The following is a 14,619-nucleotide window of genomic DNA, read 5'->3' on the forward strand; positions in this document are numbered from 1 at the left end:
ACTGTTAATTACATATATTTATTTTTATAATTTTGACTTTATGTCTTTGTTAGTTTTTGTTTGTACCTATGTTATAATGGTGTCATTATATTACTACTAACACTTTCTTTACTCATTGTTTAATGTGTATTAATTGTTTATAAAGTGCTATTACGATAATGCAAGTACGTAAAATGGCACCTTTTGTGTTATGTGATTCGGAAAATCTATTAGGTAGGTACCTACTATTCAAAAAAAAATACCATTATCGTCATAGTATCAACCTACATTTGTTTGCCAATAGTCATAAAAATGGCAATTTACATTACATGACAAAGCATAGTCAACTATGATTCGTGGGATTGTGACCTCATTTGTACAGGAAAAGGAATTAAATTGATGATAACGACGCGACGCCCGCGCTGCCATGTTGTAAATATGTCGTACCCAAGTTTTGACTGAAAGGATCGGTTCGGTTCAAATCTTTATGAGTAATAAACTTTAGTGGCAACCCGTTCTGTTCATTATATCTTCAAAAATATTTAAGAATACTGTCATTTTAAAACATTCGACTATTACTATCATGAAAACATGATTTATTAAAGCAATGTTTAAAAATAAAGATCATTCATCTTTATATGACTGATGAAGTCACATGATAATAAAACTTCTATAAAAATACATTCATATCTTGAAGCGGCAAAAAAATATCGGTTTCTTTATCGATAAAAAGAAACCTTAATTATTTTACTAATTAGATAGCTAGATAGATTAGCAAGTTTGAGAAGACTAGTAATTTAAAATATGAATGCAAGGCGCTGTAGGATGCAACTGAATTTAGAACGTGTTACATCCGCATCCAGAATTATACCAACTTGCAACGTAAATGTTTATGTTCTAGCTAACTGCTTACGTTACGAAATCACCAGAAATCCAATTCGGGAACGTTGACTAGGCCTGTTTCAACATAGTAAACTTGTACCCTATATAGTTTCAAATCAATATTCTAGAATCTCTTGCTATTGGATATTCCAACGGCTTAACTTAACATTTCGTGGGGTGACACTTGTAGGCTGTCTGTTCACATTTTTCAAGTAAGGTTAAACCAGTTTGACTTGCATTTCCCACTTCGTCGATGGCTTCACTTACATAAGTAACAAATTACATAGGTAAAAAACATTGCAAGTCATTCTAGGTACGTTTGAGGAAAACAATATCTGATAATACGCAAGAGGACGAAAGGACAACGAATTCCATTTAAAATTCAAAGTGACACTGTGTACAATGCACTCAAACCATAACGATAACGGCTTGTTTCTGTAAAACATTAGCAAATCTCACTTGTAAAATTTTGAAATCACCTCATATAGGTACTTCTGTAGAACTTACAAACGGAATACCTAATGTCGATGTTATAATTGTACAGGGAGAAGAATCCGTCGGTTCCATCAATACGATGTCGATATGCAAGTCGGAGTTGCTGTTCTCACCGGTGAAGGAGGGCATCCACGGAGTACACTTCAGTGTGGACAGCTTGGACTGCGAGCTGCCCACTGAGCAAGAGCTCATCCTCACCTGTCAGGCCAATAAGGACAACTACACCATCGCCTTCGAAGGCAGCCTCACCACCTACTCCGAGGACAGCGAGTGTGTCGAATTGGCCGTCAATCACAAACATGGTATGTTTTTGTTAGCTTATTTTATCGGATGTTTTTTAATTTTCAGCGAAGGTACGACGTGAAATGTAGACACCGCTAAGTAATTGCATATTTATTTCCTAATAGTCAATTTATAGTTAAGTAACTAGTTTCATATACTATAATTTAATAAAGGTATGAGCAGTAAAGTACCTAATGCAATTACCAAGAAATTTGGCCTATCTATATATACTTCTTATCTCCAGAAAGTATGTGGACAGCAAATAAATTTTAACCGTGTGATAGTGAATTAATGTGTTGACTCTACGACAATCTGGAGTGATTCATAATTCTAATTACTCATGATAAACAGACAGCTCATTGCCTTATAAAATGTTTTTCTATTTCTTACAGACAAATTAGGAAAGGAAGAAGAAAACGTAACTTTAGATAACGATGAAAGAACGCGCAGGAATTTAGAATTATTAGAAAGATGTAAGAAACTAACTAATAAGTTAACAACCTCTATGGCTAGAAGTGATTTAGGATTAACTACTTGGAGTAAGCTTAAGAAACAAACCAATCATTCACCGTTAAGGAGGTAAGTTAATTTCCTCATAAATTATTAATTTGAATCAGTCATAGACAGAGAGGTCTTAATGATTTATTGTACATTACAGACATCCATCAGGCAACAACAATGAAGACTCAAATGACTCGACTGATGCCACAAACGACATGAACAACTCAGTTATCAAAAGCCAAAGTTTGCCAAATTTATACAGAAAGAAACTCATGAGCAGTTCTATCAATTCTGCTGCATTGAGCAACTCAACGGTAAGTACAATTACAAACTCGTAAAACATGTTAACATGTAAATTATTAAGTGTACACTTGACCTTGTTGGCGTAACCAATGAACACTTTAACGCTTTCAGGTCGACTCTTTCACCGTTAACCAGAGGTTACATGGCACACCGACGTGTATGAAGGTGTACGATGTATCACAGCATCGTTCGCATGGAAGCCAACATTCAGAGCCTATGAGTACATCATCCACTGAGAACCATACCTCTTCGGACAAGAGTCAACCGAAGCAACCTTTCAATTTAGTCAAACTGTTCATGAAACAAAAAAGTATGAGCAATGATGGTATTGTAAGTATGGATCAATTAGATCGATCAGAATGCTGGCCTTCAAGCTCAGGAGGTGAAAGCGGCGAGTCCATTGGTGAACAAAAGATGACCGATTCAAAAACTGAGCGTCCTCAAGCTGAGTTACCTAATAAAGTGTTAGAAGAAGTCACAACTGTAGTTTACGAAGAAATTCCTACTAATCCTTATAATAGAGTATACGATGAAGTGTTAGTCGAAGAAGAGGAGACTGTCGATGGAGCAAAACTAATTGATAGTGAAACTCCATTATACGCTACTGTAAACAAACCACATCTCAAAAAACACAATTTAAATGTTACAAATAGTCCTTCTAAAGTCAGAAGCAATAAGAAGTCATACTCATCTCAATCTTCTGCAACAAGTGTGAGCATTTCTAGCTGCTCTGAATCTGATGGCACACAAATTACCCGAATGAACAGGTTGCGGCAAAAAGAACCTTGCGAAAATAAAACAACCTCCACCCATATAGAAGCAGTAACTATAGATAAAAGCATGCAAACTTCTATCATGCAAGTATCATCTAGAACTGCAGAAAGGGAAATATTCAAAGTTGTAGAACCTTCATTCTTGGAAAAGCTAAAGGAAGGAGACTGTCAGAAACCAGTATTTGTGTTATATCCCAGCTACACACTACCAGACATCAGTTTCTTGAATGGCAGGCCAAACATTTACTTGAATCCGGTAAAAGTAAACATTTCCTCTAAAGCAAGTGAAAGCAAAAGAAACAGATTGCAAGTTAAAGGTAAACGACCTTTCTCTTGCAATGACCTTGAAATGCTAAAGAAGAAAGGACTCGGTCATATTAAAGACTGGGATTCACTCAATTTCTTATTGCCTATGGAATGCAAACAGTTGTTGTCTGAAATGCCTGAACTTATGCAACACATGAAAGACAAAGAAGCGAAGTGCATTGAAAAATACTGTACACCTTCAAAGTCTAAAAACAGGCCAATGAGTTGTGATTGTAATAACTTAGGCAATAACACCGCTGTATCTTCAAGTTCAAGCACGGCCACCCAGCCATCGTCTGGGTATAGAGGATCTTCTACTATGTTGACAGACTCGTCTGCGCAGAACAGCCCTGCCCCCGCAGGAAACTTCAACCCACTATTTGTTTATCGCTACGACAGCGCCACTAGCTCCGAAGCTAGTTGTGTAAACAATGATGGTCACAGAAGTAACCCCACTGTTCCCAGGAGATCTCTATCATTAGCTGATCAAACCCGACTAGCCAAGCAAGGTGAACAAGTGCCACCTCGGCCACCATTACCAAAGAGCATTTTAAGAAAATCTATGGACAAGACACGAAAATCAAGCTCAAAACGTTACAGCATGTTTGAGATGGACGACTTATTACAAGATCCCATCATTTGCATTACAGCAGCAACCGAGCACAAAACAAAGAGAAGGTCGCTTCAAGAACCTTACTATTTGCAGAATCAGAACGTAGACTATAGGAAAAACAATGATTTGGCCGCCAAAAGGTTGTCTCAGCAGTTCCTTGACGCAGCAGAAAAAGATGCAGATTACAACGAATATTACCAAGATGAAGGTGTCGGCACTGAGAGTAGTTTAGAGTCAGGGAAGTCCAACGAACTCAAGTACCACAGGCCTCACACGCCACCATTACCCAAGCCAAGAACAAAGAAAATAGAATACACGGAATTCCCACCACCAGGTGCACTAATAAGCAGCGCAGATTTACAACAACTGGAAGAGTTTCTGAAACTGAGCGGTTTCAACTGTCAGAATATGGACGATTGGGACCAAAATCAAGTACAAAAGGTAAGGAGTCAAGTCACCAAATTTCTTCAAATGAAACGATCTCAAGAAGAGAACCAAAGGTCTACGGAATCTAGTGGCAGCAGTTGTAATAGTAAAAAGTCTGTGAGCTTTGCGCAGAAGTCTGAAGGTAACGTGGAGGGGCAGCAGACTTTGCTGAAGCCGGTGGAGGATCTGAAGGCGGCCAGTCTGACCACGCCACCAAACTCACCTAACATCTCTGCCGTTATAGCTCAAAGACACTATCAGGTAACGTTTGTTCCACTTCTGCTGCCTTTGTCGCCACATTGTATATTAATTTCTGTGAGTACCTTTGGTTCTTTTATTTTTTCGTTCGTTTGTTTCTTTCGTTATTCATGCTCTTATGTTTGTTATCATTTTGTGCTTGGATATTTATTTGTGTTCCTTTATGTAAGTATTATTTATTTCATCGTACATTTCATGCAACGATGTTGAGAAAATACATAATGGTATCAGGTACCTAACATACTAAATTACTTTACCAACTTACAGGCAAAGAATTTGGCAGAGATACCAATATGCGAAGAAGCTGAAGTAAGTCCCGATGAGTTCGGAAGTCCCATCCACCACGACGGAAGAGGAAAATATGACTTGATCGACGTTTCACAAAAGAGAGGTAGCTATTTTATTAATGTAAAAAATGGTTAAAGTAGAATTAACTATAATGTAAAATAAAACACCCATCTCCTTATTTTTTATTTTTTTAAATTTATTTATCATAGATACAATTTAATGCTACATTTTAAATAGTTAACATCGGAAAACCCTTTGTAAAATTAATATCCGATATAATTTATTTCAGCCCTAGTCTCCAATGTGACTGACGCAGTTGAGATGATGATCCAACACTTCTCATCCGCTACTGATCAGACAGAACTCGCCTTCCTAGGAGACTCCAAACAATCTCCAGCCTGTGCTAAGATAGCCCTCAATGCACTTTGCCCTGCATTATACGCCATATTCAGAGACGGTCTCAAGGAAAACATCGAAACTTCCTTCGGAGCTGTTAACAACTCGGTTTGGCAAATGGTTGAATCAACGGCCAGACAAGGGCCTATTACGAAATCTCTTAATGAACTTGTATTGAGGATTAATAGTGAGGACGCTGTTACTGAAGGACTGGTTAAGTTCAACGCATTCATCCTTGGGCTACTGAAGTAAGTGTAACACCTATTAATTATTTCATATCTTAACGACCATATTAAAATTTTAACGAAGGGAAAATAATAATCCCTAATTACAAGTATTTTAGCAGTTATGCAGTTATGTATCTTGTTTCATATTTTGCCAACCAAGTTTACCATCGTAATAATTAGAATTAGGATAATTTATTAATTGTTTAATTAGGTCATGTGCACCCATGAGTCTTTGTAGCATACTATTGATGGGTTACTGTAAACTGACTACATTGTCTAAATCGTAACCTTCTTTTTCCAAATAGTGCGCAGTCAGTTGACGCATGGGTCTCATACGTAAGGACAAGAGAATCAGTGTTGGCCAAGCACTATGGGCCTGATTCTATTGTCCTGGCTGGATGTGTCGGCGAACCGCGCTGCAGAGCCCTACTGGATACCTTGCTAGCCAGTCTCGAGCCCCTCAAGCTACTGCCCTTCTCCCTGGACCTGATGTTCGAGATGCGAGAACTTCATAGGAGCTTCAAAAAGATCGAGAGTGACATGCGAGCGGCTAGTCGGGTAAGTCCACAGTATCTTCCTTCTGCAGCTTAAATTGAAATAAACTTCGATATCTGACTCTTCTTTCTTGAACTAACATTGGTCAAAACCTTTTCGGTAAGTGTAAGGTATTGAGTCTTCAACACCCACATAAATTTACGTATTTATAACATACAACGTAAACAGTACAGTCGAATTGCCGTCGCCTCCCGAGCAGACATCGCTTTATTTGCATTTTATTGTTTACTGCATGTGCTTCCAAATCACTATTCACGGCATACTCGTGTACGAACGGTTTCAGCATTTAGTTTCGTGCACAGCTTCCATAAAATGCAAATAAAGGTATGGCTGAGCGATCGATCTCTGTCCACGACCTTAACAAGGACGCCGTTTCGTACTAACGGATGGCATGATGCATGAACCTAAAAGAGACTTTGGTGTATTTAACAGCCGACTTCAATTAATACTCCGCCACTAACACTGAACCAGCGGAATCTGCTGAAGCTGGTGCGTTCCATGCAGTCCAGCGGACTCTCCAGCGACGACTGTCAGACCTCGGTCATTATGAGGCATAAGGAGCCTAAAAATAAAGAACCCTCCACGCCTGATTTACTGAATGATTCGGCGAATGTGAAAACCACTGTTGAAAAGAATAGGCCTAGATCGTGTGTGAATCCTTCACCTATTGGATACGATCTCTGTCCAAACAACAGCAGGATCGAACTAGAAAACAATCGCAGATGGTCGGGGGTACAATTAGGCTCGAAATTGATGCAAGCGTTCGACCGACTCGTGTTCGACGACAGCGATGATTACACTGACAGCCTCGAGAACAATAAACCCTCCAATAAACCCGGCAACGACGTGAAGGTAACTGGCGGAGCTTTGTGTGCCACTTGAATGTTCTTCGTTCGTAGTCTATATGATTTTATGGTTTCGTCTTATGTTTTCAGGTCGTTTTATTTTGTTATTATAGCAGCAGACGCTTTGCTTCTAACAATATTGTTTTGCAGAGTGCTTTACCTTTTATTTGGTCGAGGGATGTTATGTTTGTGCACGATCACTTTATTTTATTTAGATGTGTTTGTTTTGCTGACTAAGTATATTTTGTAAGAAATTCGGTAACCTTTACGAAATCCACTTAGGCCACGTAAATGATACCTACATTAATGAGTCACATTATTACCATACCATGCCTCTTTAGGTGCGTAATATTATACGAAGTTATTTGCTTCGTCAGTAACCATCTATCATATGATCAAACGTCGAGCTGGAAATATTCGGAAGACCCATAAATCTTAATATTGCTAGTCACGGTAAAGAACATTTACGCAACCTTGACATTTTGGAGAAATCTGGATGGATTTTAGATTCATCTGATCGAGATTTCTAAGTAGTTCTGATGATTAAATTAATTCAAAACTGTTACAAAAAAAATCGGTAATAGATTGCAACAATTTATACAATCTCAATTTGCTGATGTTTTCTGAATCACAGGCACGGTTTAACTTTAACTCTATATGACTACAAAATCATCCATCCACTATTCATATGAGAGTATTTCTTGAATGCCTAAGATTTCGTCTTTATTAGTATTTTTTTTATATAAGAATGCAAATTGACATTTCAGCTGGATACAAGCGGCGAAGAGCCGTGGAGGCCTGGTTCCGCGGGCAGTTGTGCCAGCAATAATACGGGAAAGGACAGCAACGCTTCAGGAGGCAAGTTCCGGCGCCTGCAACTCAAGTGGGAGCTGCTTAGCAACGCTGAGAGCCCTACTGGCACGCCTTCTGGTGAGTCTACCTCATAAACTATAATATTTTCAACACAAACATTGGCACTGGTAACCACCGTCGCTGATAACCGCGTTTAACAATTCGTTCTCAACCATAGAAGAGATGTAAACACATCATACTGCAGATCATACTATTACATTTCAAATAATGTAAGCAGTTCATTTATTATACCAAGTACTTAACAAGACTTTAACGTGTTTCCTTAGATTTTCATATAATCACGTCTTTGAACTATCCAGGAAGTCCAAATAAAGTTAACCCATAATTGCTTTTATGGCTGCAAATAACATGTTTGGATCAATTTTATAATTAACTTTAGCGCATTCCAAATTGCAACGTCTCACGCCATCTTGCACGTAACGACTGAACATAAAATATTTCATGTGAACATGCCGTCATGTGCCATGTGTGCCATATTACTTAAACAGATGAACGATGTTCGGAAGACGGACTAAAACACACATTAAAATTTATAATGTTATTTATTGCATGGAAAAATCCTAGCGATTGGTATAAGGACTTTAGGACTTTGCACAATATTGTAGCGATTCTAGCACCTTGAGTTCACGTCAAAATTTGATGTCTGGTTTATGTTTTTATTTTTTGTTATGTATAAAACTTCTTTTGGATCTCATTCAATACTAACAACTTTTTGGGAGCCTACATTTTTAATTGTTGCCCCTAGGAGAGACATCGCCGGCTACAGCGAGAGGGTCGAAGATCCCGCGGCCGGTGTCATCGCCCGTGCGACCTCAAGCACCAACATTGCAATCCCCGGCAAAGAACACGCATCGGTAAGTACAATAACCGTGGGAGCCATTGTTTGCAGCCAAAATAAACCCAATGACGTCACTCGGTTCATGGGACCAATTACAAAGTTTATTTGTAGTCTCCATTATGAAAGTAATTAAGGATTATTTTGTGTATGAACCGGATGAGTGTCCTCTATTTGTTAAGTGCTATTTAAAATATTCAATACGGCTATTATCCAGTTATATTACGATGTTTGCGTTTATTTAAACTTCACGAAACTTGTTTTTAAAGCAAGCAAGTAAATCTACGCAGTCTAATTACTTACAATAAACTCACGTACTTATGTCAATTGCTATAAGCATGATGATGGTTGATTTTTCTACTAGTTACCTAGAAAATAGACTTTATAGGTGTACTTAATGTTATCTTCAACAGCGGCATCCCAGTACCAGTTCGTAAGGGTCAATCCCCTACCACGAGTACACCACGACCTACCACAGCGCGCAACGCCGCTACTAAGAGGCCGCCTCAACCTGCTAATAGGTAAGATTAGTACATGATTTGTATATCAAACATGCAGAAAATAAGTCGCGAAATCCTTGTTTGGGTAGGTAGAAATACAAGTAGACTTTACAGCCGCACTTGTTACTTATGAAAATCATAACCTATAAATAATTAATATCCTATAGTATAAGTAATAGGTAATTTGAATTTGAAGCTTTTCCCACGCAATGTTTATTACTGAAAACATGGAATTTTGTGGTTAGCAACTTGATTACGTCAGTAGGTACCTTGTTCTTGGTTATCTTCGCTTAGCATGCGGTCTGAAAACGATAAAACGATATGGAAAATAAAATAATCTGAAAATCTAAAACTAAGCTTCGATTATTTTAGAGACACAAAATTTTCGGTGGTGGACGATTTCTAAGCACTTCTATCAGCAATTTGGAACATAAGTCTTTAGCTTTAGGTATGGTATTATATTTAAATACTTATATAGCACCGCTACATGCTTTACAATTTGCACAAAATCTTCAGACAACCTGAGATGACTACGAAGAAAGCCGTGGTGGCGAAACCAGTCGTTACTCCAAGAACAAATGACGTTTCTAAACCAGCCATTGCTAAGAAAGCACCGTATGTATATGGGGTATATAATAACAAGATTAACAGGCCAATAGATAATTATTGAAATGAACTCTAACATCCACTAACCGCATGTACTGCATGGTTGAAGTACTAGGAAAATTACGGTGAATAGGAAAATTCCGTAAATTAAAGCAGTTAAATGCGTACAATTTTAAGTACACACTTGCACAGGGAAAATAACAACAAAAAGTGATAAATTAATAAATAAAGTGCTACTACTACTAGTAGCATATTATGTAAAAAATTATTGGTTAATTGGACTTTTGCAATTATTTGGCATGTATCATTCTGTAAAACAACAACACGACTACTTACCATAATTAACTACTAATAGAAATGAAAGAGCCTGATAAACCAAAATATCTTACTGGCATGTAATTCATCGTTAAATTGACTCTTGGACTGCCATAAAATTAAAAAGAAAACTAACTAAAGATAAACGAATAAACAATCTGATCGGCATGATCGGAAATCGTCGAAAACCGCATCTACCATCTGACCATGTCAAGCTTGTGGAATTGAGCATGCTAGCAACAGACTAACAAAAACTCTCCTGGTCAACTCTACTCAGGACTTCTCGCGTGGACCAAGCACATGGCCCCGCTGGTGCGGCCCCACGGCCCTCTTCGCTGCCATACGGTCGCTCCGTGCCCCCCGCCGCGCCTCGCAGAGCTGCTTCCTCATCAGCTGCTAGAGCACACCACTCTTCCAATCAGCAGAAACACAAGTGAGTAACGTTTTTGTATCAATCACCTTTATTATCATCGGCCATCTTGAGTAGCAGTGGCTATATGGTTGTCACAATTTGATGCAATTTTCCTTGTGGCTTATCAACCCAATAATGTATCACATCACTTCTATACTGCTCGAAATCATCTGCAAAACTTTGCAGATGATTTCACCGTGGCATGCCTATCTTGAGTCTATTTAATGAATATAAATAAATAACCTAAACAGACACTATGTTTTAGCACCTTCTTTATTTGGATCTCTGTTTTGTTTCTAAGTCTTAAAACTTACAAACAAACTTCACATAATTTGGCCATTTACCTTGGTCGATCATATAAATTAATTCCCTGGAAAATAAAATGATATGGTTACAGCTCTTCATATCACGAAATTGGTTTCCGTTCATACTGGTCTTGTATTTGGTATTCGTATTATACTTATGTATTTATTTCATATGAGTGTCAAGATCAAGTTCAGAGATTCGTGGGTGTGTTAGTCACGCAATGTTTCACTAAGTTAGGTACGGTCACGAGTACTAATATTAACTTTTTTGACAAATTAAACTGTAAGTCTCATTAAATGTCAAACATGATAGTGCGACAGCGTTCTGAAGTGGGTACATGATATTGCTCATGACTGTACCACTTAAGTACTTGATATTCAGCAACCAACAATGTTTATTTCATTTTACTAATATAGTCTTGATGACAAATAGGTTACGAACCTTTATTAAGTCTTCATTTCAGATTAGATCTATTCTGTTAAGGTTTTGATAAATAATATAGTACCTAGAAGTATGCCTTGAGGAACAGCTTAGAAAAGTCATACATAATGAATTCGATTACAGATACGTGCGAACGCTGTGGCATCGACTACCGTCGGATTCTGGTCATCTCGCCTTCAACGAGGGTGAACGTCTCCGTCTGATCCTTGAGGTAGACGACCAGTACTTGCTCTGTTGCCGCGGCGAACAGAAGGGCTTGGTTCCACGCGACGCTGTGCTATTAGAAGACTTCTGATATTGGCAGCCATAACACGAATGGCAGCCCCACTGGCGGCCCTTGCGGATGAACAGCAACTTTGGAAGGCATTAGGCGTGGTATGGCGAGCTTCCTCTTATAGGAACTCGGCTCTAATTATTATAAGGATTGTGGCGTTGTGTCAGTAAAGAGAATGGTTGTATAGTGTGCAATATATTGATGATAGTATCGCGATACTACTTACAGTTGGAATATGTGTGAATCTCCTAAGGCTGGTTTGTTAGCGAAAAAGTGAATATGATTCGGAACTCTGCTGTTCATGGACGCTGTAAATACTTGATAACTCTATTAGTGCGTTCATCATCTACAAAACATTTTCTTCTATCGTATTATCGTGTATAAAGTTATTTAATTCCTATGTTACGTATCGAATACTTGTATCCATTATTTCTTACTCCCATAAGGAATCTGTAACATCACTAAAATCGAATTCTCACATTTAAAATTCTGTAGTAAAATCTAGTCTTACGTTAAGGCACGACAATGTCTTGGACTGTACATAAATTATTTTAGGAACACGATTTGTGGGAATATTTACTGAGAATGCCGGGCAATATAACATTGCCACTTAGATACATAGTTGAAGCGTTACCAGTAAATGTTGCCTTCAATGGGATGTGATATAGATATTTATTTACCTTTTATTATAAGGACAAAATCTCGTATTCGTAAGAGCAAACTCCTTCGGAAAATTCGAAATTCGTTACCGCTGAGAGAAAGACACGTAAAATAAACTCGATGTTTAGATAAACTCATTGTAATTGATGTCTAAATTTATCCAATGTAAGCGTTATGTGTATGATAATGCATTTATATTCATTGGTATTATAGTGTGTATTTAAGTATGTATAAAATATCATAGTGAATGTATCCAAATCTCATTTAGCAAGGGATGTCTCGGGGTGCTAATGGGTAGTGTCATTAAGTAATTCTTAAAATCTTTTAGAGTCACATTTCCATAGATTCGTAGCTAACATGTTCTAGTAATTAACCGCATGCGGCCTCTCCCGAGCACCTTCCAGGCAGGGTCTATGGTATTCACAGAAATACGTGGTGTAGGAAGCGTAACACTTGTGGGTACTAACCGCACGGCCTATCCTTGAACACCCTTCCTCCAGCTGTCCTACACTAAAACAAGCAAACAGGACAATAATAGTTAATATTTCAAGTACATTCAGGTGTTGGTGTAACTCAACGGTCTGACTAATGGCATGCGCCTCCCCACTTCTCACATCCTTAATCCAGCACTATCGATGTACAATTAAGACAACATGTCCAGTATACCTTGCTTCGCCACCACTAAATCGTCTCCAGTCACCTCCAGAGACATCATCACCCATAACATCATTACCAACTATGTAATTGATATACTTAACTTATATTGATTGCTTTTCGCTAAGGTCACGGATATTGTGATATAATAGTCATATCACGGCTTAAGGCTAAGTAGTGGAGAGATAATATTTTTGGTATGTATTTGTATTGCTCAAGTGGGTGCAGATGACGGTATGATATTCGTGATAAATACTCTAATGTAACCTTTATACTCGAGCATTGATTGCAGTATTTGTTTATCTATAACTATTGTAAAGTAATTTGTATATATGAAAAATAATTTTAGTAGAAAAATTAGAGGTCAAAATTTGTAACAAACCTTTTGAATGCACGATACAGTTCCTCTCGTAGTCGGTCGTGCTATCCAGTCACAACATTGGTGGATTAGTGTATTTGTGTAGAACAAAATTATACATTTAACTGTGTCTTTCTCGAGGCGGCGCCGCGTGATACCCGTAGTCTTGCCAACTTCGTTCGAATCAAAGAAACAAGAGGCTCGTCGACACGAATATTTCATTGAGGACGTAAGTTGACACAAATTAGTACTGTATAATAGACATAATTTACACAATAATTAGGTATAATATTGGATATATAGGTAAATATTGTTAGGCGGTCGTAATCTGAGTACCTAGGGAACCTCATTTAGGATCTTGTTTGGGAAATCATAAAATTTGCGTTTGTAAAATAGACATTCATTATTGAGTAGAATTATTCGCGCTTTGTGACTGAATGATGTGATGTGGCCTTTTGTATGTAATTAAAGTTATAATAGTGTTATTGTGTCGTGTGTGTGCGCTTGTTGCATCAGTCGGAGTATCGTGTCTCGTCTACTTAAAGTTTGATAGCATCGGCATTATGCTTCCACAAATTATTCATATAATTATAGTAGTCTGAACTCCTAACGGCCGTTGAAGTATTAATCGATCATGCCTTATAAACCAAATAAATCGATAATAGGAAGCGTTTCGCTTGAGGACGCTTACACGTAATCGCTTGCAGTTAGCGCATAACCTTTAACCCTAGAGGAGTTTGTTAGTCGTAAGTTTTTATCAACAGTTTGTATTGTCGAATGATGTTGAACAGTTTTTATATAATGACGTCACTCCTGCGCGTTCGTTAAGTATTGTTGGGTAGATGTGGTGAGTCAAGTTGTCCTTAACGGTACAAACGGTTAAGTTATTTTACTATTGTCAAGTGTAAGATTTTATTTATAATTTACGATCGGGATCAATGAGTTGAATTTTGAGTTGAAAACTTTATTTTCTTAAGAAAAAAATATTAAATAAAAAACAAAAAGAGGCTTTCGTTACATAACGAAACGTCAACGAACGACTGAGAAATAATTCCGAATATAATCATTAAGTTTACCTCGAAATCATGTAATTAATTAACATTGTTTCGATAAGACATTCATCATTCATAATATGTATTTTATAAATTTTTATTTGCGTTAAGTGCCATAATTTAATGAATTAACAATTGATAAATATTATATTGTAATGCATAACCATGTACACCAATTAAACAAAATATAAAATCACACGGTGG

At 37.6% G+C, this 14,619-nt stretch overlaps 1 protein-coding gene across 8 annotated transcripts in view; it reads left to right on the plus strand.

The window, feature by feature from the left end:
- LOC126370456 (uncharacterized) overlaps positions 1 to 14,611 on the plus strand; it is a 67,126-nt gene extending 52,515 nt beyond the window's left edge. For 3 of the 8 annotated variants that reach the window (XM_050015311.1, XM_050015308.1, XM_050015310.1), the window contains 13 exons: positions 1,406 to 1,658; positions 2,031 to 2,217; positions 2,297 to 2,453; positions 2,554 to 4,821; positions 5,086 to 5,209; positions 5,396 to 5,750; positions 6,035 to 6,287; positions 7,897 to 8,059; positions 8,748 to 8,856; positions 9,251 to 9,358; positions 9,854 to 9,952; positions 10,536 to 10,691; positions 11,541 to 14,611. In XM_050015311.1, coding sequence (XP_049871268.1) covers positions 1,406 to 1,658; positions 2,031 to 2,217; positions 2,297 to 2,453; positions 2,554 to 4,821; positions 5,086 to 5,209; positions 5,396 to 5,750; positions 6,035 to 6,287; positions 7,897 to 8,059; positions 8,748 to 8,856; positions 9,251 to 9,358; positions 9,854 to 9,952; positions 10,536 to 10,691; positions 11,541 to 11,712 — 4,404 coding nt within the window. In that variant the 3' untranslated portion in view covers positions 11,713 to 14,611. The other 5 variants (XM_050015312.1, XM_050015313.1, XM_050015315.1 and 2 more) reach the window with 3 other exon arrangements.
- Positions 14,612 to 14,619: the final 8 nt, after the last annotated feature.

This window comes from Pectinophora gossypiella, chromosome 10, assembly GCF_024362695.1.
Source record: "Pectinophora gossypiella chromosome 10, ilPecGoss1.1, whole genome shotgun sequence".
NCBI classification, from domain to species: Eukaryota; Metazoa; Arthropoda; class Insecta; order Lepidoptera; family Gelechiidae; genus Pectinophora; species Pectinophora gossypiella.